General features: G+C 32.1%; 1 protein-coding gene and 1 long non-coding RNA gene across 2 annotated transcripts; both read right to left on the reverse strand.

Moving 5' to 3' along the window:
* Window positions 1-5,541: 5,541 nt before the first annotated feature.
* Window positions 5,542-6,079, reverse strand: LOC128173054 (uncharacterized). The gene is made up of 2 exons (XR_008242419.1): window positions 5,943-6,079; window positions 5,542-5,650 (listed from the first exon to the last, which is right to left on the reverse strand). It is a non-coding gene; the product is annotated as an uncharacterized LOC128173054 (long non-coding RNA).
* A 2,309-nt stretch (window positions 6,080-8,388) lies between these two features.
* On the reverse strand, window positions 8,389-23,220 carry LOC128173002 (tyrosine-protein kinase receptor Tie-1-like). The gene is made up of 7 exons (XM_052838751.1): window positions 23,163-23,220; window positions 22,255-22,479; window positions 13,870-14,112; window positions 10,081-10,212; window positions 9,824-9,964; window positions 8,627-8,761; window positions 8,389-8,513 (listed from the first exon to the last, which is right to left on the reverse strand). The coding sequence occupies exons 1-7, from the start codon at window positions 23,218-23,220 to the stop codon at window positions 8,389-8,391; spliced, it is 1,059 nt and encodes a 352-aa protein (XP_052694711.1).
* Between the last annotated feature and the right edge of the window lie 524 nt (window positions 23,221-23,744).

Raw genomic sequence — 23,744 nt, forward strand, 5'->3', positions numbered from 1 at the left:
ATTTAATAAGAAAAATCCCGAGAGTTCCGAAGGTCACCATGGTGTGTAAATTCGAAGCGAGTAAAAAACGTTGGTAAAAAAAAGTTTTAGATGAAAGGTATAAACAGCATCAAAATGGTTTGTTATGACTTCATTACTTTTATCCAAAATCGTTTCGGAACGATTTTGCAATTCTTTGCTACATTACGGGTATATTGGAGGCACTCAAACTGTGGCGATGGCCTGTCCCGAGACACAATTAGATTATTCTAACTAAGCAGAGTGTAGTGAAATTAATACCGAGCGCAGCGAGAGGCGGGCGAGGCCCGCCTCGCGAAGCGAGGATTAATGGTAACACGTATATATAAGAAAATCAGTGAAAAATGAAAGTTGAATCAGGGGTACTAAGGCCAAAAAAAATTTCTTCCAGCCCTGGGCGCCGCCATATTGGTAGCCATTTTGTTTTTAAAAAGTTAGTTCGATCATTGATTGACTGGTACTTATAGATGTTTATTGCCCCTGAACTCGATTAAATAAGTTCCAGTGTTTCAATAGAAGGTAATTTGAATTAAAAGAAATTAAAAAGGAAACCAGATAAGTTTCAGTAGAGAGAAACACGACTTGTTCTATGTATGTCTTATCAAATTATCAGATGGAAAATAAAAAACATTTACGTCAAGAAACTGATCTTTCAGATACTTAACAAAATATTTAATTTTATTACAGCGGCATTCATATGAATTTAATTGATGAACAATGAAAGAAGAAATTTAAAAAAATCGGAATCACGTAACTCTCTTCGGCTATTTCCGAAGACAAAACTTGAACGTTTTACGTCTGAAATATGACGTCATAATGTAGACTGGGCACGCGACGTTTAGTTTAACTTTGACGAATGATTTGAGTAGGCAACCATGCATGCGGATCCTTTTGTGTGCGTTTTAAATAGATTTTATTATACAAAAATCAAACTGCACTGTGTTAAATCTGCGCTCGGTCCAACGGGCACACCGTTTACATATTAGCATTATAGCTCGCCGGCGCGAAGCGAGCTCTACCGACAAGGCGTGTGTGAATTGAAAATTCGGACTAGTTGCACATTCATTCAACGGATTTTTTTGGTTTCAGTAAATCGGACCAGTAATGCATGTTGTTTTAATCGTCCCAGTAGTTCCCTGTAATCATGGCAATTTTCACCACTTCACACTCTCACGAGAATCAGCAAGACAATAAAAACAACAACGATGTATATGACATAACTTTACAGTCAATGGTACCTCTAAAGTTCACCTCAGTACACTCTCAATCAAAAATAATCGAGTGACGTCACAAAGGTTTACACATTGATCCGATAGATTTTTTCGGCGTCAGTAAATGTTGACCCACAATTCATAGTACCAATGGTTTCCAACCTCAGGCTCTCGCGAGAATCAAAGTACATATCAGATGTGTAATTTTAATAACATCATGCTTTTTAATTAAATAAACCAGTATACTTCGCGTACTTTTATTTCCCAGGGAGTTTTAATTTTAAGAGTCAGACAAAACTTAACCAACGTGAACTTTGACGTCACAATAAGGGGAAATTACTCTAACTGAAGTTTTTGTAAATCTGCTGATCTTATAAAGCTAAAGAATGAGTACATTTCTTCAGATATAGGCAACAGTTGTAACTTGCACTCATTTGGATGAATGCTAACATTTTTTTTATTCACTATAATTACGGTAACGTTAATTTTCAGAAACGTACACATAGCATCGTTTTTTAAAAGCAGGTTGCGTGGGTGGTTGGCAACCCCATCCAAAAATGTTTTTTCAAGAAAACAGAAAAAAATGATATTTTCAAAATCATGATAGAAAATTCTAATACTTCAGCTCTTTGTCAGTTCAGTGGTTTCTTTAATTTCACTTCCATTTATTACATGCTCCCAATCCAAAGGTGGGGGGAGGCAATTCCATTTTCTTTTTTTCATATGATAAGCCAATTTTTTAAGCGTAAATTAAAAAAGAAAAATTAAAAATTATTTCTTTTTTAAAGTGCAGGGGGCAACTACATGATAAGTCAATTTTTCTATGTGCAAATTGAAAAAAAAAATTAACATGGATGGGGGGGGGGGGGCTTTATGTTAAGTCAATTTGTGTATGTAAGTTTATGAAAAAATGTTTACTGCAAAAAAGGGGATGAACTGACGTACGTTACAATCACTTTAAAAGAGGAGATAGAGTGCAATGAACATTAACTTTAAAATTGTTATTATTTAACAACATTGTATCTGAGATTGAACTAGTGTTCTACTTATAACAAATCTTATAAACTATGAACAATGTAAATTTACTGAAAAAATAGGCATGTTTTATTTTATTTTGCAATCAAATTTTTTTACGTTGTTAATTTTATTTTTATTGATTTATCATAATTCATTGTTTGATCACATGCTGCGCTCGCCCCAACGGTCGCACAGTAAAACATATATATTTGTAGGCTTAAAGCTTGGTTTTGTAAATATCAACAATACGGTGTGTCGATGTATCTATTTCGTAAATGTCCGATATAATACGTAATGTCAACCCGTGCACGCACGGGTCAAAGTCTAGTTGTTTTAGAATAAATGTTTTTGAAAGCTTGATCTTGGTATCATACTTTTTAGAAAGCGAAAAAAAACTGACTTAAATACATTAAAACAATGTCTCCAACTTTGATAAATCAATCGTATATAACTATTTTGAATATAGAATGAAAGGATAATTATATATATTATAGATTTATCGTAAAAAAGATTTGAAGAGGATGGACCTGCGAAATCAACTTTTGCGATAACTGTATATGAAGATGACTGACACAAGAACAAGACATTAGGTTTGAGCATCCTTGACAGAAGCAATTTACTAGCCTTATAGTACTTAAATAGCATGTATGTTCTTTAAATAATCGGAGATGGTATACTTTTATGATTTCTTACGATGGGAAATTTATGAACGTATATCATTGTGAATATTTTGAACGGCAGATTACACCATTGTAGAAAGTTCAACACAGCAAACCCTGGATTTTAAGACACGTTTTATTGAATACGTTTATAGAATTTTGTTCTATTGTGTTCTTGTGATTGGCCGCCTTTCTTTAAATGCGTTTTTCCAAACGCAATGCATCTTTATCGTCCCTCTGTTCCAAATAAACACTTTACAGCTGTCATACTTTTTTTAGACGGCAAGAGTTAAAAATTTAAACGTAACATGTTTTAGAAAGAAGATTGACCCAAACGTTCAAATATACCTTTTAAAAAGTCCCTCCAAAAATAATTGAAGCGGTTGACTTTGTGACAAAGGCAATAACCACCAAACAGGTAAGATTTGCACAGCTGACAGAAGAAAGTAAATACTGAGTTCCGATTAATCTTTTCGAGCAATTAAATAAGTAGCAGAGGTTTTTAAAAAGTATTTTCAAAATGAAAAGGGTCAGGTTATTTTGAAACACACCATTTAAAAAGAAATAAATGTCTCATTTCATTTTACAAGGATCTATGGAAAGGTGATTGAATTATCATTGAAATAAACGACATATACTTGTGTTACGACAACCGTCCCGACTGTTCAGTCAAACAAAACAAGATTGGGTTTCTCTTTACAATTTTTATATAAGATAAAATTAAACAAATACACACAATATATACACATCATGAACAATAAAATTTTAAGTTCTCTCTTGTTCCAAATCTCCAGCACGGGCACGTCGAATGGGCCATCTTGAGGAAACGGACTGGAGATGAGTAGGACTGGCATGGCGTGAAACAGTGGCGGACATGTATTACCATGGCGATGGACTGTCGGAAACTGGATAAGGACCTTATTGATTTAAACAATAAACATATTTTGAGTTACATGATTTAAATACCTTATATGAACACAGGCTAAGCCACACTGACTTAAATATAACACCATGTCAACAACAGCGCACCATACGACATCACGAAGCCACAGCAAATACGAACACTGCATAAAGTTAAGAATATCACACTACTTACCAAAGAATTAGCACGTCTTATCGACGCACTACACGGCAAAATACAAGTATATCGTGCATTTATATCCCAATATAAAACACATACTCGATACGTGACCACAAGGAACACCTATGTTTAACAGCTCTACCTCGTTAAACCAGTATATCAAACAGTTACAAAAAATACTTCATAAAAAAAACCCAGGGTAATGTAAAAAAAAAAGACTAAGCCGTAGTTAAATTACAGAGTATAAAATAGTACATCTTACCCGTAGTAATAATCTGCGCATTTCAGCATCATATAATAGTAGGTGAATATTCTATCGAATGTGGGTTTTTGAGCGAAATTACATTAAATGACAGCTAAAGGGCATTATCACGTTGTGTTCTGTAATCCTAAAATTCTTTTCAGGAACGCAAATGGAGAGGAAAACTTTTTAACGAGTTATTGACGAGGAACACACATTAGTATTTACTATATGTTTGATAAATTACACATCCTTTAGTGTTTTCCTAAATGACATAAATATTAAGTAGCACATTATTACGATCTTCATTCACATATATGAGAGTCCAAAGGTTGTTCACGTCATTGTAGGGTTGTATTGTGATACGCAGGCTCTGAATTTGATGTATGTGCGTTGAGTTCCTGATAATTTGGAGCCGATTCAGCTTCAATATTTGTATCCACGTAGTTTCCGTCTTTTTGAACCCTGCAGCAGGAGATCGACTTCCAAGAATGACGGTCAATTGTTCTACATGTTTTCCTTAAAAAAAATACAATAAAATGTATGGTATTGTGCGAGACCGATTTCAACTTAATTGTATTTTATCCCATCAGCTTTTGTTGAATAATTTATATTACTATATGATTGATAAATCTCTGGCTCTATGATTCGCTTATATGGAACAATTTAGAAGTAAAAGAAGGTTCATGAAATTGAATGTCAATATAACATTTCTTTTTTTCCCCCTACTTTGGATTAAGATTAGCTGAGGAATTTCGAAAACGCAACGATTGGTTATCATTATTCATGCCGTCCAATCCAATATAGCGTGTCTCAAATTTCTCGGCTATGACTTCAAAATAATTGGTCTACACTTGTTAATTAATTTGATATGCCTGCATCAATTCGTCGCTGCATCATATTATAAACAGTACGAAGACTTAGCTACTCTCGAAATACAATATTTACGTTGCCTTTGGCTTGGTAAATATTGTACTTCTCGAGTAGTTAAGTCATCGAATTAAAAAAAAACAGCATTAATTCTATAATACCTAACATATCTCAATGTTAACACTTACAAAATCTGAAACGTTTTAGACAGCTTAATGAAAATAGAGTAACAATTACCCAATAATTTTAAGTTATGTAAAAAAAGAATTAGTTCCATGTACTACTTAAAGAGTCTTCATATTCTTGCAAATATTATACTTGTTATTTAATTTCAGTTAAATAGCGGTTTTAACCCACGTAGAGCAGAGCGCATTATACAGTTGTATTTGTATTTTTTAAATCAGCAGTTTTCATTATCGATTAATATTGCGTTCTATTTCTTACCTGCACATCACGCATATCCCAGTCAATAAAACGGTGTTAAATGCAAGAGAAATAGAAAACCAAACAATCCAACCAGAATATGAACATTCCTGCTTCATCATTTGGATATCTATAAAGTTGGTAAAAAACATAAATTGTCTGATTGGTTCTTTATTTTTCTTTGAATAGTAACCTGCAGCATTTGCGGCATGTACTGATCAAATTCCTTATAAGTACTCTTGTGATCAATGTTGATAAGGGTGGGGATGACTGTAAGCGATTCATTAATTGCCCGATGAGAGAAAAACTTTAAGAAATATATATTCATATAAAATATTTAAAATGCTAATTTACAATTAAGACATCAAATATATAATTTTTCATGCGACATTGAAGATTTGTCTGACATTTTACATATGTACCTTTGTTACATTTTTGTCCATGGAATCCATGTGTACAGCCAGTAAGACAAGTTCCGTTAAATCTGTCACATTCCTTGTTATAGCAGTGTTGGCTACAGGGATACTGGCAATTTTCACCAAACGACTGCACACAAGCTATGACATATAAAAAGGTTGTTTAATATTGTCGTCTTCAAACATGTAGAATCAGGATTTGGGATCCTTGTAACAAATAAATACGTATACTTTTCTATTTCACAAAAATATGTATAAGATAAAACTTTTTAGTCCAGTCAGTCAAAAAGGATAATTTATTCATTAATTTATTTTTTGAGGAGGAATGGGGTTCATACCAATGCAGTCGGCTAACTAAAATCTTTCTCGACTTTGCTTTCTCTAGGACTTTAATCATTTCAATTTTCCAGTTTTAATATACGAGGGTTGTTCGAAAAGTACGTTACACATTGTAATTTCATTCTAAACAAGCATTCTGAGCTCGAGAGTATTGCATAAGCAATACATGTCTTCTACCGGTTTGTATTATTCTAGGAAACCAGTGAAGCATACAACTATTTCAGAAATATTATAAAGAAGGTGTTATGATTTAACCAGAGATAAATGAACACAGGAAGTTCAAACTATATAGTTAATATAGAAACCAAAATACAAGTGGGTAAAATAATACTCTTTATTATACCCCCCGCAAACAAAGTTTGGGGGGGTATATAGGAATCACCTTGTCCGTCCGTCCGTCTGTCCGTCTGTCTGTCTGTCTGTCTGTCTGTCTGTCCGTCTGTCTGTGCAATCGTGTCCGGTCCATATCTTTCTTATGGAGAAACATTGGAAGTTCTTACTTCACACAAAGATTGCTTATGACCTAAGGGTGTGTCATGACCTTAACCCAAGGTCATTCGGGCAAGGTCAAGGTCACTGGCAGAAAAAGTGCTAAATTCGTGTCCGGTCCATATCTTTCTTATGGAGAAACATTGGAAGTTCTTAATTCACACAAAGATTGCTTATGACCTATGGGTGTGTCATGACCTTGACCCAAGGTCATTTGGGCAAGGTCAAGGTCACTGGCAGAAAAAGTGCAAAATTCGTGTCCGGTCCATATCTTTCTTATGGGGAAACATTGGAAGTTCTTACTTCACACAAAGATTGCTTATGTCCTAAGGGTGTGTCATGACCTTGACCCAAGGTCATTTGGGCAAGGTCAAGGTCACTGGCAGAAAAAATGCAAAATTCGTGTCCGGTCCATATCTTTCTTATGGGGAAACATTGGAAGTTCTTACTTTACACAAAGATTGCTTATGATTAAAGGGTGTGTCATGACCTTGACCCAATGTCAATTGAGAAAGTTCAAGGTCATTGTTTCAAAAAAGCTAAATTCTGTCTGTGTCATGTCTTGTATTAATGGAAATATTAGAAGCTAAAAATTAACAGTTTTCAAAAATAAAGCAGTTGTTATTTATAGAAAATGGACAGTGAAATAGATTCATCCAATATTTTCTATAATAGCAAAAATACACGCGTTGTGATTTTTTTCTTAGCGGGGGGTATCAATTGTGAGCTTGCTCACAGTACCTCTAGTTTGATCTCCTGTAATTTTAACTAGTCGATTTAGTAGTCGCTGGTAGAAATTTGTAAAAACAATGCACTGTTGTGCACAATATCATTTCTTATCGTCTCATGTACCCCGAAGCAAAGCTAAACAATCGACCAGACCAACCCGATAACGAACCCGATTGTAATAATACAAAAAATAATCCACCGAATAACATTACAAAACAATATTTGACAGTATTTTACAGAACTTATTTGTTTGTTAGAAATGATAAAAGGAATAGTACAAGTAACGCACGATATTATTACTGACTACATACTGACCTTGATTATTCAATACACACCGAACACGATAACGAACCCGAACATTAAAAAACCCAGTGGAATATTGTATTTGCTGACAAGGTCGTTGTATCGACCATAGAACTTAAGAAAAGATGACTTCAAACGAGACTGTTGATAGTCCTGTTTTATGCTACATGTGTGAGTACAAAAAGTAGTATTTTTACCATATATTAACAGTTTTTAAAATTTCTCTTTAGACTACCTTTTCCGCAGAAAGACCCTGTCCATCCAACGTCGCATCCTCCTTCACACTGACCAGTCAGGTGATTACACACATTATTATATTTACAGTGGCTAGTACATGTATTCAGGCAGTTTTGTCCGAACCTCCCATCAACACATTCTTGAGAACAGAAATAACATAAAAAAGCATCCAATTAATATTGCGTTCTATTTCTTACCTGCACATCACGCATATCCCAGTCAATAAAACGGTGTTAAATGCAAGAGAAACAGAAAACCAAGCAATCCAACCAGAACACGAACATTCCTGCTTTATCATTTGGATATCTATAAAGTTGGTAAAAAACATAAATTGTCTGATTGGTTCTTCATTTCTTTAAATAGTAACCTGCAGCATTCGCGGCATGTACTGATCAAATTCATTATAAGTACTCTTGTGATCAATGTTGATAAGGGTGGGGATGACTGTAAGCGATTCATTAATTGCCCGATGAGAGAACACTTTAAGAAATATAATCATATTAAATATGTGAAATGCTAGTTTACAATTTAGACATCTAATATATAATTTTTCATGCGACATTGAAGATTTGTCTGACATTTTACATATGTACCTTTGTTACATTTTTGTCCATGGAATCCATGTGTACAGCCAGTAAGACAAGTTCCGTTAAACCTGTCACATTCCTTGTTATAGCAGTGTTGTCTACAGGGATGCTGGCAGTTTTCACCAAACGACTGCACACAAGCTATGACATATAAAAAGGTTGTTTAATATTGTCATCTTCAAACATGTAGAATCAGGATTGTTGGATCCTTGTAACAAATAAATACGTATACTTTTCTATTTCACAAAAATATGTATAAGGTGAAACTTTTTAGTCCAGTCAGTCAAAAAGGATAATTTATTCATTATTTTTTTTTGAGGAGGAATGGGGTTCATACCAATGCAGTCTGCTTACTAAAATCTTTCTCGACTTTGCTTTCTCTAGGACTTTAATCATTTCAATTTTCCAGTTTTAATATACGAGGGTTATTCGAAAAGTACGTTACACATTGTAATTTCATTCTAAACAAGCATTCTGAGCTCGAGAGTATTGCATAAGCAATACATGTCCTCTACCGGTTTGTATTATTCTAGGAAACCTGTGGAGCATACAACTATTTCAGAAATATTAAAAGGAAGGTGTTATGATTCAACCAGAGATAAATGAACACAGGAAGTTCAAATTATATAGTTAATAATATAGAAACCAAAATACAAGTGGGTAAAATAATACTCTTTATTTGATCTCCTGTAATTTCAACTAGTCGATTTAGTAGTCGAATTTGGTAGAAATTTGTGAAAACAATGCACTGTTGTGCACAATATCATTTCTTATCGTCTCATGTACCCCGAATCAAAGCTAAACAATCGACCAGACCAACCCGATAACGAACCCGATTGTAATAATACAAAATAAACTCCACCGAATAACATTACAAAACAATATTTGACAGTATTTTACAGAACTTATTTGTTTGTTAGAAATGATAAAAGGAATAGTACAAGTAACGCACGATATTATTACTGACTACATACTGGCCTTGATTATCCAATACACACCGAACACGATAACGAACCCGAGCATTAAAAAACCCAGTGGAAGATTGTATTTGCTGACAAGGTCGTTGTATCGACCATAGAACTTAGGAAAAGATGACTTCAAACGAGACTGTTGATAGTCCTGTTTTATGCTACATGTGTGAGTACAAAAAGTAGTATTTTTACCACATATTAACATTTTTTTGAAAATTTCTATCTAGATTACCTTTTTCGCAGAAAGACCCTGTCCATCCAACGTCGCATCCTCCTTCACACTGACCAGTAAAGTGATTACACACATTATTATATTTACAGTGGCTAGTACATGTATTCAGGCAGTTTTGTCCGTACCTCCCATCAACACATTCTTGAGAACGGAAATAACATTTTAAAAAAATTATCCAAGTATACTTTGTTTGAATGATTTGCAATGATTTGAATGATCATCATATGGTCATAATTTGAATATTGCTTTTTTCGTACTATTTGAGCAAAATGGTCCAGTCCATCCAGGATTGCATTCCAGGCAGGTTCCATTATGTATGTGACATGTGTTGTTCTTGCGAGGGCATGGTACATTACAGTCTGCTCCATAAACGTTGTGTTTGTAACAACCTTTCCAATTTAACCATTTGACAATAATAGTACCTTCTTGAAAATTAATCGTTAAGGCAAATAAAAGTCTCAAAACATCACAAAATAGAATCGCACGAATTTAAAAAAGTTGCTCATTAGATCAGATTAAAGTTTAGTAAACTGTTTGAAACAACCGGTAAGTTTCTAACCGCGTCTGATGGGAATATAAATAGCAATAAATAACCCCCCCCCCCCGCTCAACCACACTTTAATTTATTTTTGTGAAAAGTATAACAAAGCATTGTGTGATATTACTCTTTAGGCAATTTTTTACCATTTTTGAAATTGTTGAACTCATGAACCCCGAGCTTAAACTATGACAAACATAATGTGTTCAGAGTTTAGCAAGGGGTCAATTTGACCTGGGTCAATTTTAGGTGCACATGAGTGTTTTGAAGTTAAATATTGGAATTATGTTGTTAGGGACTTATTGAAAAGTATTCTTCAAGAATTACAATAATTGGCATATATTTGCATATCCGTTGCCCTATCCCAGTACGAGTGTACACCGAAGGGATGCATTTATTTTTCTATAATCGCAGTTGCTCTAACTGCATCCGCAATTGCCGCACAGACTCTAAGATAGCAAATTCTCAACAATAAAAGAGTGATTTGTACTCGTTTATATAGTTAATATTTCTAATTACAAAATTATGTAGTGTTTATATGAATTATTTAAAGTTTAAAATACAATACAATGGATTTTTATTTTGTTCATATTTATTTTTCATCAGTTACAAAGGTTATTTATTATTGTATGAAACAAATGTGTATACATACAACGAAAGTGTTTTATTTTTATGTTTACCTTTTCAAAATTTAATGTACAAGGAAAGACAACTCTTCCTTACTATACCGTGGTTTTTGTACCTTACTGATGGCGCACTATGACGTCATAGCGAGCGCAGCTCCCCGGTGCGAAGCGCCGGCGCGAAGCGAGCTCTACCGGCAAGGCGTATGTGAATAGAAAATTCGGACTAAAGATGCACATTCATTTAACGGATTTTTTTGGCGTCAGTAAATTGGACCAGTAATGCATTGTTTTTATCGTCCCAGTAGTTCCCTGAAATCATGGTAATTTTCATCACTTCACACTCTCACGATAATCAGCAAGACAAAAAAAACCAATAACGATGTATACGACGTACAGTCAATGTTACCTCTAAAGTTCACCTCAGTACACTCATCAAAAATAATCCAGTGACGTCACAAAGGTTTACACATTGATCCGATAGATTTTTTCGGCGTCAGTTAATTTTGACCAACAATTCATAGTACCTATGGTTTCCAACCTCAAGTTCTCGCGAGAATCAAAGTACAGAGAAGATGTGTAATTATAAGAACATCATGCTTTTTAAGTAAATAAAACAGTATACTTCACGTTCTTTTATTTCTCAGGGGAGTTTTAATTTAAAGAGTCAGACGACACTAACCAACGTGAACTTTGACGTCACAATAAGGGGAAATTACTCTAACTGAAGTTATTGTAAATCTGCTGAAATTCCTCTCAAAATCTTGCAAAGCAATAGAATGAGGACATTTATTTTATTCACTATAATTACGGTAACGTTAATTTCCAGGTATACACGTAGCATGCATCGTTTTTAAAAGGGGGTTGGTTGGGTGGATGGCAGCCTCGTCCAACAATCTTAAGAAGGAAAAAAAATGATAATTCTCAAAATCATGAAAGAAAATTCTAATCAATCAGCTATTTTGCAGTTCAATGGGTTTTTTTTTATTTTCACTTCCATTTATTACATGCTCCCAATCCCAAGGTGGGGGGGGGGGACAATTCGATTTTCTTTTTATAATATGATAAGCTAATTTTTAAAGCGTAAATAAAAATAAAAATTACATTTTTCAAAAGCGGAGGAGGCAACTCAATGATAAGTCGATTTTCTATTTGTAAATTGAAAAAAAAAATTAACATGGGGGGGGGGGGGGGGGCTCTATGATAATTCAATTTTGTATGTAAGTTTAAGAAAAAAATTCTACTGCAAAAAAAGGGGATGAAATGACGTACGTTACAATCACTTTTATAGAGGAGATAGAGTGCAATGAACATTTATATTAAAATCTTTTTTATTCAGCAACATTGTATCTGAGATTAAACTATTGTTCTACTTATAACAAATCTTATAAACTATGAATAATTATAATGTAAATTTACTGAAAAATAGGTATGTTTTATTTAATTTTGCAATCAAATTCATTTACGTTGTTAATTTTATTTTTATTGATTTATCATAATTCATTGTTTGATCATATGCAGCGCTCGCCCCAGCGGTCGCACCGTAAAACATATTAAACATGTGACGTCATTTACTTTTCCATTACGATATAGATCATAACATAAGTCAGAGTATATACGATACTCGCTAAAATTAGTGCGTTTAAAACATGCCTTATATTAACATTTTAAATGAATTTCTGTTAAATAACATAATATTTATTCTGTTTACAAATCTATGTTAATTAAAAAATTTTAAAAAATACTTTGCAGTTTAAACGTTCTGTTATGCAATGTCTAAATGTCAAGGTCTACTACAGGGTACTTGAAAATGGTGAAATGCAAATATAAGTAATAAACAACGATTATTTTGCTCACTAAATAACGTCGTTTATTTTTAAAAGGGGCATGGTCACGATTTTGGTCAAAGATTATTTTTTCGATTTTAATATTTACAATGCTTCATTAAGGCTATTTTAATAGGCTACCAAAATTTGAGTGTCATATGTTGAGTTATAAGCAAGTTACAGAGCTTACAATTCTTCGCTATATAAACAAAGCGTTTGTTTACATTTTGAATGTTGAAGTGAAAATTCCAGTTTTAGACCTTAAATTAATGTGTTAATCGTTAAGAACTGTTTAATTATGCCTAAAATGAATAAAAAGATAGACAAATCAGCCTGAAAAAGATTTTTTTACTGGTAAATTGAACCTATGTAAACAAAAACAGGGCAGGAGCCTTGTTTACATTTCGAAGAATTGTGAGCCCTGTATCTTGCTTAAAACTCATCGTCTGGCACCCAAATTTCATTTAACTAGTAGAAATGCATTCCTAAAGCATTGTAAATAATAAAAGCAGAAAAATAAAATTTGACCAAAATCGTGACCATGCCCCTTTATATAAGTGATCATGCATTCTTGAAAAGTCTTCATTCGAAATTATTGAAAACAGTACTTTTTAACTATGTTACAATATGATCATTTTGATATGTAACGGATATATGCCGAAAACAGTTCTGTACGAAAATATATCAGACAGTTTCAAGGCCCGTTCGGGCAGAGAACTTCTGATATTTTTCGTAAAGAAGCCTTTGATGCATATATCATACTTAAAATGCTGCCATTTTATTTTTATTGATGATTCACCAGAGACAGTCCGATTTTGAAGGATATCAGTTCTTTTACCACTGGTAACGGTCTGATAATAATTTCAGACTGTCACAGGTAAACTTTTAGACGGCTGAAACAAAAGAATGACATCACAGCATTAGTCGGTCTGTAAGAATAAAGGTTTGAAAATATTACTAAATACATGTCTCCAGGAAAGAAAACGCTAAGGACTGACGTTGTCAGATAGTTTTCTTGACGCAAAATCATTAAATAATAAAAAAGAGGATCGCTATTACCTTGCACAATTACTTCACACAATTCAGTGTACAAATTTCGAAGTTGATAATCGGAAGGATAGCTGACTCCAGGCATTCTTTCGTTGTAAAAAATGACGTAACGTCCATATCCTATACATAACGTGGTAAAGCTAAGTGGAGGTAACTGAGGTCCATCCTTATAACATAGAGTTGAGTTCATTCTTTCATTGGAGGTTGATATATAAAGAGAAAATCCGGCAAATCTTCCTCTTTGACGTAACTCTATAAATATATGTAAGATATTATGTTACATACGTAAATTCGCATAATTCTTAAAGAATTTATTACAAACATAAGACTTATTGTTTTCTTACTGTTTATATTATCCGTATCTATATTACTATATTGAAATAATAATCTCTAAATTTTGGCCTTTATTACCGATAAATGGGAATACTGCCTTTTGTTTTATATATTTTAAAACATCTTTGGTACTTGAAGAATACCAATTTGTTTTTTTTTTCTCATACAAGCTTCGCTAATTAGAAAGAAACGAAAATTACTCAAATAATTCCGGAAATCATCTGGTTTTCTTTGTATTTTTACAATTTAGTGCATGCGCATTACATTCACGCTAAATCACAATATATCGCATTTGCATGGATAAACTTAGAAACGATAATACAAATACGTGTAAATTTTCATTTGAAATTTGCTGTATATTCTGTTCATCTAAGAAATACGGGAGATAACTCTTACACAGTGCATTTACTATGAAAACTTCCAAGAGCTCCGAATGTCAACATGGTGTAAAGTCGAAGCGAGTAAATTACGTTGTTGAAAAAGTGTTTTTTTCTTCAATATTCAATAATAATGTGAATAAATTTTCAGATAAAAGGTATTTACAGCCTCAAAATTGTTTGTTATGAATAATTTGACTGTTATTTTTAATGCAACTTCAATAATTTCTTCCCAAATCGTTTCTGAGTGGTTCTGTGGTGAAGACCTGTCCCGAGACACAGATTATTCTAAATAAGCAGAGTGTAGTGGGGATTAATAGTATTTTTGTATGCTTAAGAGCATGTCTACGAGAAAACCATGCAAATATGAAAAAAAACTGTGGTAGCAAGTTTCAAGAATGAACAGAATTTTATCATAGATTTAAAGGTTAAGGATGTTTTTGCACTGGATGTTTCTATTTATAGTAACGGCCAGTATTGCATTCTGGTTAGTAAGCCTCTAAATTGCAGAAAATTTTAGAGAAAAATTGTCAAATTCAGTAATCAATTACAAAATGTATAAACAATATTTGACAAAAATAAGACTATATTCTTAATGAAGAAGTTCAAACATTTAATTGTTGCATATTGTTTTTCATATTTTTATATACACGATGAAGTCCCAAGGGTGTAAATGTTTGCAGGCTGCCAAGAAATGATAATTATACATTTTTGTCAATTTTTGAGAACGAATTTCTCAGAAAGTGGTGCATTATTTTTTGAAATGTTGTGTTAATAAGAAACTGTGTGATGTTTTGTTACAAATATATAAAATCCATCTTTGGACTCTCAAGGACTAAAAAGTAATAGATTAACAAAAGCATCCCATTTTCAAATAAAAAACAGGTTGTTGGTTTATAATATTTTATTTTACAAGCGATTTTAATCCACTGAAGTCAATATTTGTAATTAAACATGAAAAAAACCCTTATTTTGCATTTAATTTAAGAAAAGAAGTTATTATCATTGTTTTTCAATGAATTCTTATTCATTACATTTGCATTTTCATTACTACTGATAGAATTGTCTCCCCTTTTGCGCTCTTCTGTAGAGAAGGTAAACTAGTCAGAATGTTGACAAAGCTATACAAGTTTATGTTCAGGCAAAATATTGAGAAATGCTGTGAGTACTGTTTGAGTGTTTTTAATATATATTATGATATTGAATGATTTTAATTGCATAAAAAATGTTCCGTCTTGTTAGTGTTATTCAGTATTCACATATTGAAGTTTGAAGGAGACTCGTATCTAGTCTAAACTGCTATTTTCTGTACATTTGGATGATTTTTAATCAAAATATACAAACCTGTGATAGAAGTGCAAATAAAATAGATGAAGGGGACATTTTCCAAGATAATTTCATTCACAGATTATCATATATTAATCGAAAAAATCCACAGAAACGAGAACTGATTTCTTACAAATATTTATAAAAGGGTATGTTGACGTCATTTGGAATTCACTAGGAATGCTTCGTACAATTTCTCATCGTTATCATCGGAATCTGTTGCAATAGACATCACATTTCTGTCCATGTATATTTCAGTGACCATCTACAAACCACCCTGCAGGTGTTAAGGTTATAGACTTCTATAAGCATTAATTTCGACTGTTTGAATTTATTAGGCAAACAAATAATTGTAAAAGTGAGTAGTTGCACACCTTTTCAATATGATTTGCATTTAAATTTTAAAATCATAATTAAACCACTTTTATCAATTATAAGTTTATAACTACACCTGTACGCAGTATCATTGCAAGTTTTGATCCGCCCGATGGAAGAATTTAATGTTATCTATAGTTCATTTCTTCTTACATATTTTTTTATGAATCATACTTTTTCCGAAGTTATAATATTCATGGAATCTTGTAATGACAAGGAGGGGACCAGGGTTTTTAAGTTCTTGAGAAATGTAACACAGTAAGTACATCTGAAATAAAAAAAAGAGCTATACTCCCTACCTCTCTATTAGCAGTTTATTTCCTCTTGGAAAAAATTAAAGTCTGTACTTTTTCTTAAAATTAAAATATAGTTGTAAAGGAAAAAAGGAGGTGTTATGTTACCCTTTCCCCCGGGGATCTCAGCCTGCGAAAACCGCATACAAATATAAACATGAACTATAAAAATAGTTGTCCCAAATATTATTATAGACATCATAACTTGTTTTTGTAGATTGTTATTTGGGATGTTATTTAATCGTAACCCGTCATAAGACCTGGTCCCAGAATTATGAAGCAGCCTAATAAAAAAGTCAAATTTTTTACACTCTCTTATTGTCTTGTGATTGAAAAAATGAAATGCTAATAAAATGTGTCTCTTTATTATATTACGCTGATATCATTCTGATATTTACAAATTTTAAGCGTAATTTATGATATATTTTATTTTATTTACATTTTTTTCAGGCTTGATATTGGGTCCCTCCACCCCTCAAACAATAAAGTTCAATCATTAATACTGTCGTACAAAAATAATTACCAAATCTACCTTATTCTATGATTATTAAAAGTGACGGACATTCATTGGCAATGGGCTACACACCACTTCCGCATTTTAAAAAATCGTCTGTTTCGTCTAAATTCAGCAAATATTCTATAAATCATATTTTTTTCTCAAAAAGATGATCTTTTTGGTTTTTTGGTTTTGTTTCTTTGCCTTTTTGTTTGTTTGTTTGTTTGGTTTCTTTTTTTTTTGGGGGGGGGGTAGAGAGGGGGGGGGGTATGAAATTTGGTCCTACTTTCTGAATCAAAAGATCACTTGTTCATGTATAAAAAAATGAAAAGATCAATACATGTATCACTATGTTTATCGAATTAGCAGAGAGAGACAGAGAAAGACAGAGATATTTCCAATCTTTAGTAAACAATATGTATAATTACACACCAAAAGTGCCCGGATTTAAGTACTTCAGTACTTTGAATTTTGTAGTTTTGCCCCCGAATTATTCATTCGTGTATCTAATGGGTACTCTTGCTGTCTTTATGTGAAGCATGGGCAAATAATGGGGTGTTTGGGGTATATAAGCTTGCTTATTTTTTCTTTCATTAATAGTGAGATATATATATATAATTTTTGAAAAATAGTTAAGACCCCTTCAGCTTATATTCAAATTCCCATTTCCCCATGATTTCTCGTGTTTTAATGGCATTGATTAAAAAAAGCCTGAAATGTGTTGAAGCAACCCTTCAGTTCAGTAAAATAATGTTTGGCTTGCGAATATGGGTTTTTCTCCATAATATGTACATGTGACAATAAAAAGCTAACGCTAAACTACAGATTCTGGAGAATTTTAAACGAAGAGAAATGTTCAATTCTACGACAATATATTTGCAATATTTTTGAGAGTCCAAACACAGATTTTTGATATATTGTAAAAATAAATGTCCTTTTATAAGTAGAAACAGAGTTAGTGAATTTAAAGTGCCACTTTCTGACTTTTAAGCATTTAGAAAATGTATATATTATTATTACAATTTTACAATAAGTTGGAAACAGAAAGAATGTTTAGGAATTGTCAAAAATGATTTACATTAGTGTATCTTGTTAGTGCTTACTCTAAATGACATTTGAATTTATCTTTAAACTTAACTCAGAAATCTTAACAACATTTAGTGAATTATGCACAATTTTATTCTTAAAAGGGTCAAAATGCTATTTTTAGTTACAGAGCTGCAGAACCTAGTTTAGACTGAAAATCTTTTGTGGCAAATTAATTTATATAGATGCACACTGTTACACACAAAATATGAAGTTGATCAAAGAACCTTGCTCACACCACCTTTTGCATGGCTTTTTCTTGAAATTGCGTTAGCAATTACATTACACTCCTACAATGTCCAAAAAAATTCAATTTGTCAACTTGCGGTTTTTTTTTTTCGGATGAGTTTTAACGCCTTGTTAGCTGATAGGTGAAAACTAGGATTGTGTGAATCCTTCTTATGTATATTCTTATTTTAAAAAAAACTTGGTTATGTAAATTTAAAAAATATGGTATTTATTTTGTAAATGCCTGGTATCATATGCAATGTCGAACCGTGCACGCACGGTTCAAAGTCCTGTATTTTTTAATATGGACGGCCGAATTCTTGAAAAGAAAGAAATTTACTCAATTTTATCTGCTATATTCTATGTTTTATGTTAATATTTTTGTGTAAAACATTTCTAAAAAAATACTTATAAAACAAATGTAAAGATTCTTTACAATAAAACCTGCTGCTAGTTGGGACATTGAGACAGACAACAAAATCAACTGACTGTATTTTGACATGTTTGAAGCATTTCACTTTCGCGTTTACGATATAACTTGTTTAACAAAAAAAGGGAACAGTGGCACAGTTTTTCATATTATATCATGAATAAGGGGTTAATCTGTTAAATAAGGGTAACGGATGGGTCTTATCTTTTTCAACTATAGTCCTTACATGATAAATACATTAATTACTAAAGATAAAATCTGTATTAAAGTAGACATTTATGGGTTTACGTAAAACACAATTACCATAAATTTAGTTTTCCATATCTATAATGTTCTAAAATAGGCAAAATCGTAAAGCTAATTGCTACAACTTCAGTAATCTCAACATAACCTTCTCATGATTTTTTAATAGAAAAATGCTAGATAAAAGGACATTGTTTTGTAAAAGTGGCAATTACATTGTTCTATTTAGTACATACGATCAATAGCTATCTTAATTTTAAGAAATCTTAGTTTAAATTTGTCATAAAATATATATTTTATTTAAATTTAATTTTAAATGTATTTAGTCAAATTTGCGTAAAGTTTTTGTTATGTTATACACAAATAGTCACGCGGGAGTGTTAAAGGGGCATAGTCACGATTTTGGTAAAAAAAAAATTCGATTTTAATACTTTCAATGCTTCAGAAAGTTAATTTTAATAGGCAACCGATTTTAAGTGTCATTTGTTGAGTTATCAGCGAATTACAGAACTTGAAATTCTTCGCTGTGTAAACAAAGCGTTTGTTTACATTTTGAACACAGAAGTAAACATTTCAGTTTTAAACCTAAAACGAATGTGTTAAATGTTAGAAACTGTTTATCTATGCTTAGAAAAAATAAAAAGATAGACACATAAGCTGGAAAAATACTTTTTACTGGTATATTAAACCTATGTAAACAAAAACAGGGCACGAGCCTTGTTTACATGACAAAGAACTGTGAGCCCTGTATTTTGCTTATAACTCTACAAATAACTCTTAAATTGTATTTGATAATTAGAAATGCATTTCAAAAGCATTGTAAATGATAAAAACATAAAAATAGTATCAAATTTTATTTTTCCATTTTCAATCTTTATACTGATAAATATAGAAGTTTATAATGCTATGTCAAAATTTGAGAGTCAAATATCAAGTTATAAGCAAGTTACAGAGTTCATAATTCTTTGTTTTGTAAACAAAGCTCGAATATTGTCATTTTTACATATGTGTTGTATTGGTGTAAGTTTCAATCAAATGTATCTTTCTTTTGTTTATAATGGTATTTATGAAGATACTGAATTAGTTTAAATTGTTTTTACATGTCATTTTGTCTAAGAAATGGTAATTCTATACAATACATTTTTTATAAACAACTATAAGACTCGAGCTTTGTTTACATTACAACCAATTCTCACCTCTGTATCTCACTCGTAACTTGACTTTAACATTCAATATTTTGGTCAATCATGTAAAATGCACCAGTAAACCATTTTATACATAAAAAATAAAAATAAAATGTTTGATCTCAAATCGTGTCAAAGTGCCTTTAAGGAAGCATATTGAATCTGAGTTACATGTAAATCCGTGAAATTACAAATCTTAGTTATTATGTACATATTCGAATATCTAAGCAACGAAACGTAGACCAAAAACTAATAAAAAATACTGAAGACAATTTTTTTTCAGAAATTTGTTTGTATTAGGCTACGTAGATTTACACATTGATGACGTCATGACTGAAAGTTGAATGTCGTGTGAATTTGATCCGAAAGCATTGTAAATACATTCAAAATATAACTTTTCTAAAAACTGTAATAAGGTATTGTGGTGTGATTTTTTGAGAATTGAACATAAGAATACTGGGAGAGATGTTAGTTTTATCAATCATTCGCTAAAAGGTAAGTAAGTTTGCTTTTATTTCTCGGTAAGGCTTACCTCTGTCGTTGTTTACGATATAAAAATCCGACTAGAACAACACTACCCCGTGTATATTGAACTTGAAATTTTATACGTATCGTTAGTTTGATCAATGAAATTGAGAAGTGCCGCTAGAATCCCATGTTTTGTGTTGTTTTGATGCAACATACCGTTTTCCGTGCAAACTTTACAAAAGTTGGGAAGGTTTTACGAGAGCCGGATAAATAACTATTTAATTAAGAAGAACATAGAATTCTAGCAGCGGTTTTGATTAAACTGAGATGTTTTGCCTGCACTTGGTATGTGTATTTTATTTTGGAAACCGCGGGGTAGTGTTGTTCTATCACATTTTATTTAAAGGAATACACGTAAGCTATTTATAGTTGTCACGTGATAATGCACCAATGTGGCAGTTATGTACTACCCGATTATATTGCACTGACATCTTTTTAGAGGATAGTACTTAGTTTTTGATCTTATTCAAAAAAGTTATTTAATTTCAAGATGTTAAATATAACAGTCAAAATAAGACTCTAAATTGCCCATATGCTTCCTTAACACCCCCGCGCATTCATTTCAATTGATGTTATATCTTACAATGTACTAAACGATGAAGGGATCATGCCATAGAAAAATGGACTTTTAATAATTGTATGATACTTTGAGGATGATTTCCCTTAAGGTTGTCAGTTAATGGGATTAGATGTACATCATTGCATATTCATAAATATATGATTTTATAAAACACATTTTACATATTTTTAGTAACAAGCACAGTTCTTCTTCGGCGCACAGCGCCAAAGAAGATGTACTTCGTAAGAAAGTAGACAATATTTAACAAAGGACTATGTGCGGTATGGTCAAATATCTGCCCCCGATTTTAACCAATTTTTAAATAGTGTCGTTTAAAAATTAATTCTTAGCAAATCATTGTATTGAGGATGCCTATAACTTTAATCTTGATTTTAGTCATCATTGCTCATTTGCTGTTTATCTATGACGTCACGTAAATTACCTAATTCCCGCGCGAATGAAAATATTCTCATTTTTGCTCAGTATTTTGCATTCGGAAGTATAAAGCCCAGGTCTGCTCAAGTGCGATTTTAACATATGTTTTTCTTCAGATAGTTATACACATTATACTAAAAAATGGTACTTTAGCAAGCCTGCGCTCGATGTTTCCAAGTCGAAAAACCGTCGGAAAACACCCATATTTTGATACAAAACATCAATTTATCAAAATAATGCAATTTTCATGAAGTCATTTCTACATTACGACGTCACTGTGGCGATCACCATTTACACTTTTATTTCCAATATGATTTTAACTATCTTTCACCTTATTTTTAAAGCTCTTTTTAAAACTTTGATTTTAGGGGCAAAATTGCATAAAACCGCACGTAGTCCTTTTAAGTTATTTTTCATAACGAAAAAAAAACATTTAGTATTTGAAAGTAGGATTGCAAACAAGATACATGTACATGTATACATTAACCAATGCATATATACCTGGTTGTTCCTCGTAGCTTTTAAACATTATTGTTATTCTGTAAACATTGTACAATCCGCCAAGATCAACTTTCCACCACATGCTGTTGTCGGTAGAGCTAAGTCCTATAGCTTGCGTTCTCATACAAGTTGTTATATTCCTATCCAATGCATTGTTTGCTTCATATTCAGAAATTCTTCGGTAAATTGGTGACTGGGTTGCGATTTTATTGTAGGATAAATCATCTAGGAATGGAAATAACAATATTTTTCATAGATTACTGTGTTTGCTTACCAGCAAATAAGAAAAAAAAATGATTTGGAATATTTTTTGTACGTACAGTTAAAAACAAATAGATTTGATTAATGAATGGAACATAATACCGTTTGTTTAATAAATAGTTTCAAATTATATTGAAATCTGACAATAATAAAAGTCATTTTGTAGATCATGCTGTAGAACTTCATGTAATCTAATTCTCAAAATGACAATCGTTTTAAATTATAACTTGATTGATAAAAAATGCATGAAAAACAGAAATATATATTATATTTGAATAAGATAGTCATTATACACTGATAAATATTTCAACGAATGGAAAATTTGTAAATATTTTTATCAAATTATAAATCCAACGAAGGGCAATAAATCTTAAGTTTATTTAACAAATATCAAAACCTTGTGTTTGAACATGTATAATACAGTTGTTTAACTTTTATAGCGTAATTTGAAGTTTAGGAAAATATGGAAGGATATTTTTATTAGATATAGTTTAAATGTCCCGAAAAGCATACCGTTGTTTACCAACGTACCTATTTTTTATCATCCGGGTAATAAAGCACCTTTATCTGTAAAGGGACAAAATTATTTTTATCTTTATAAAAAAACCAGGTTAAGATAAAAGAAATGCCTTTTGCGAAAAACATACTGTATGCAAATAGATACCTCAATCCAAACAGAATCGAAATAATCGCGTCTACGATCATTTCTTCACATTACTGTAGTTTTTTTGATAAACAAGGAAGATAAATTGGGTATTTTAAAATACGGTGAACAGATAGGTACCAAATTTGAACGTCGTGAAACTGCAAGGTGTAGAATTGTACAAAAATAAGCTGTGACAAATAGTTTTTAGGGTTGCTTTGAGTCGGGTAATAATAATAAGAAACCACTTGGTTCTCTCAAAACTACGACATGTATAATAATAATGGAAGTCCAGGTTTAGCAAACCCGATGAAAGTCCTTTAGCTGCCTAAAAGCATTGCTAAAAACTAAATATAGCTTGTAGATGCGACCTATTAAGCATTAGCTTGGTCTAAGACTATAGATGAATTCTGTGAAAACCATGTTTATTGACATGCTTGAACAGTAGGGTTTGAAATATGCAATTTAAAAAAAAATAGATCCTGATAGAGTAAAATTTCATAAAAAGTTCTCGTCTCTAAATGCAACTGTTTATAAGTAGACGGCAGAGATTTCCTGCAAATTATTTCTAAAACAACCGCATGGG

Source organism: Crassostrea angulata, chromosome 2 (genome assembly GCF_025612915.1).
Source record: "Crassostrea angulata isolate pt1a10 chromosome 2, ASM2561291v2, whole genome shotgun sequence".
Taxonomy (NCBI): Eukaryota; Metazoa; Mollusca; class Bivalvia; order Ostreida; family Ostreidae; genus Magallana; species Magallana angulata.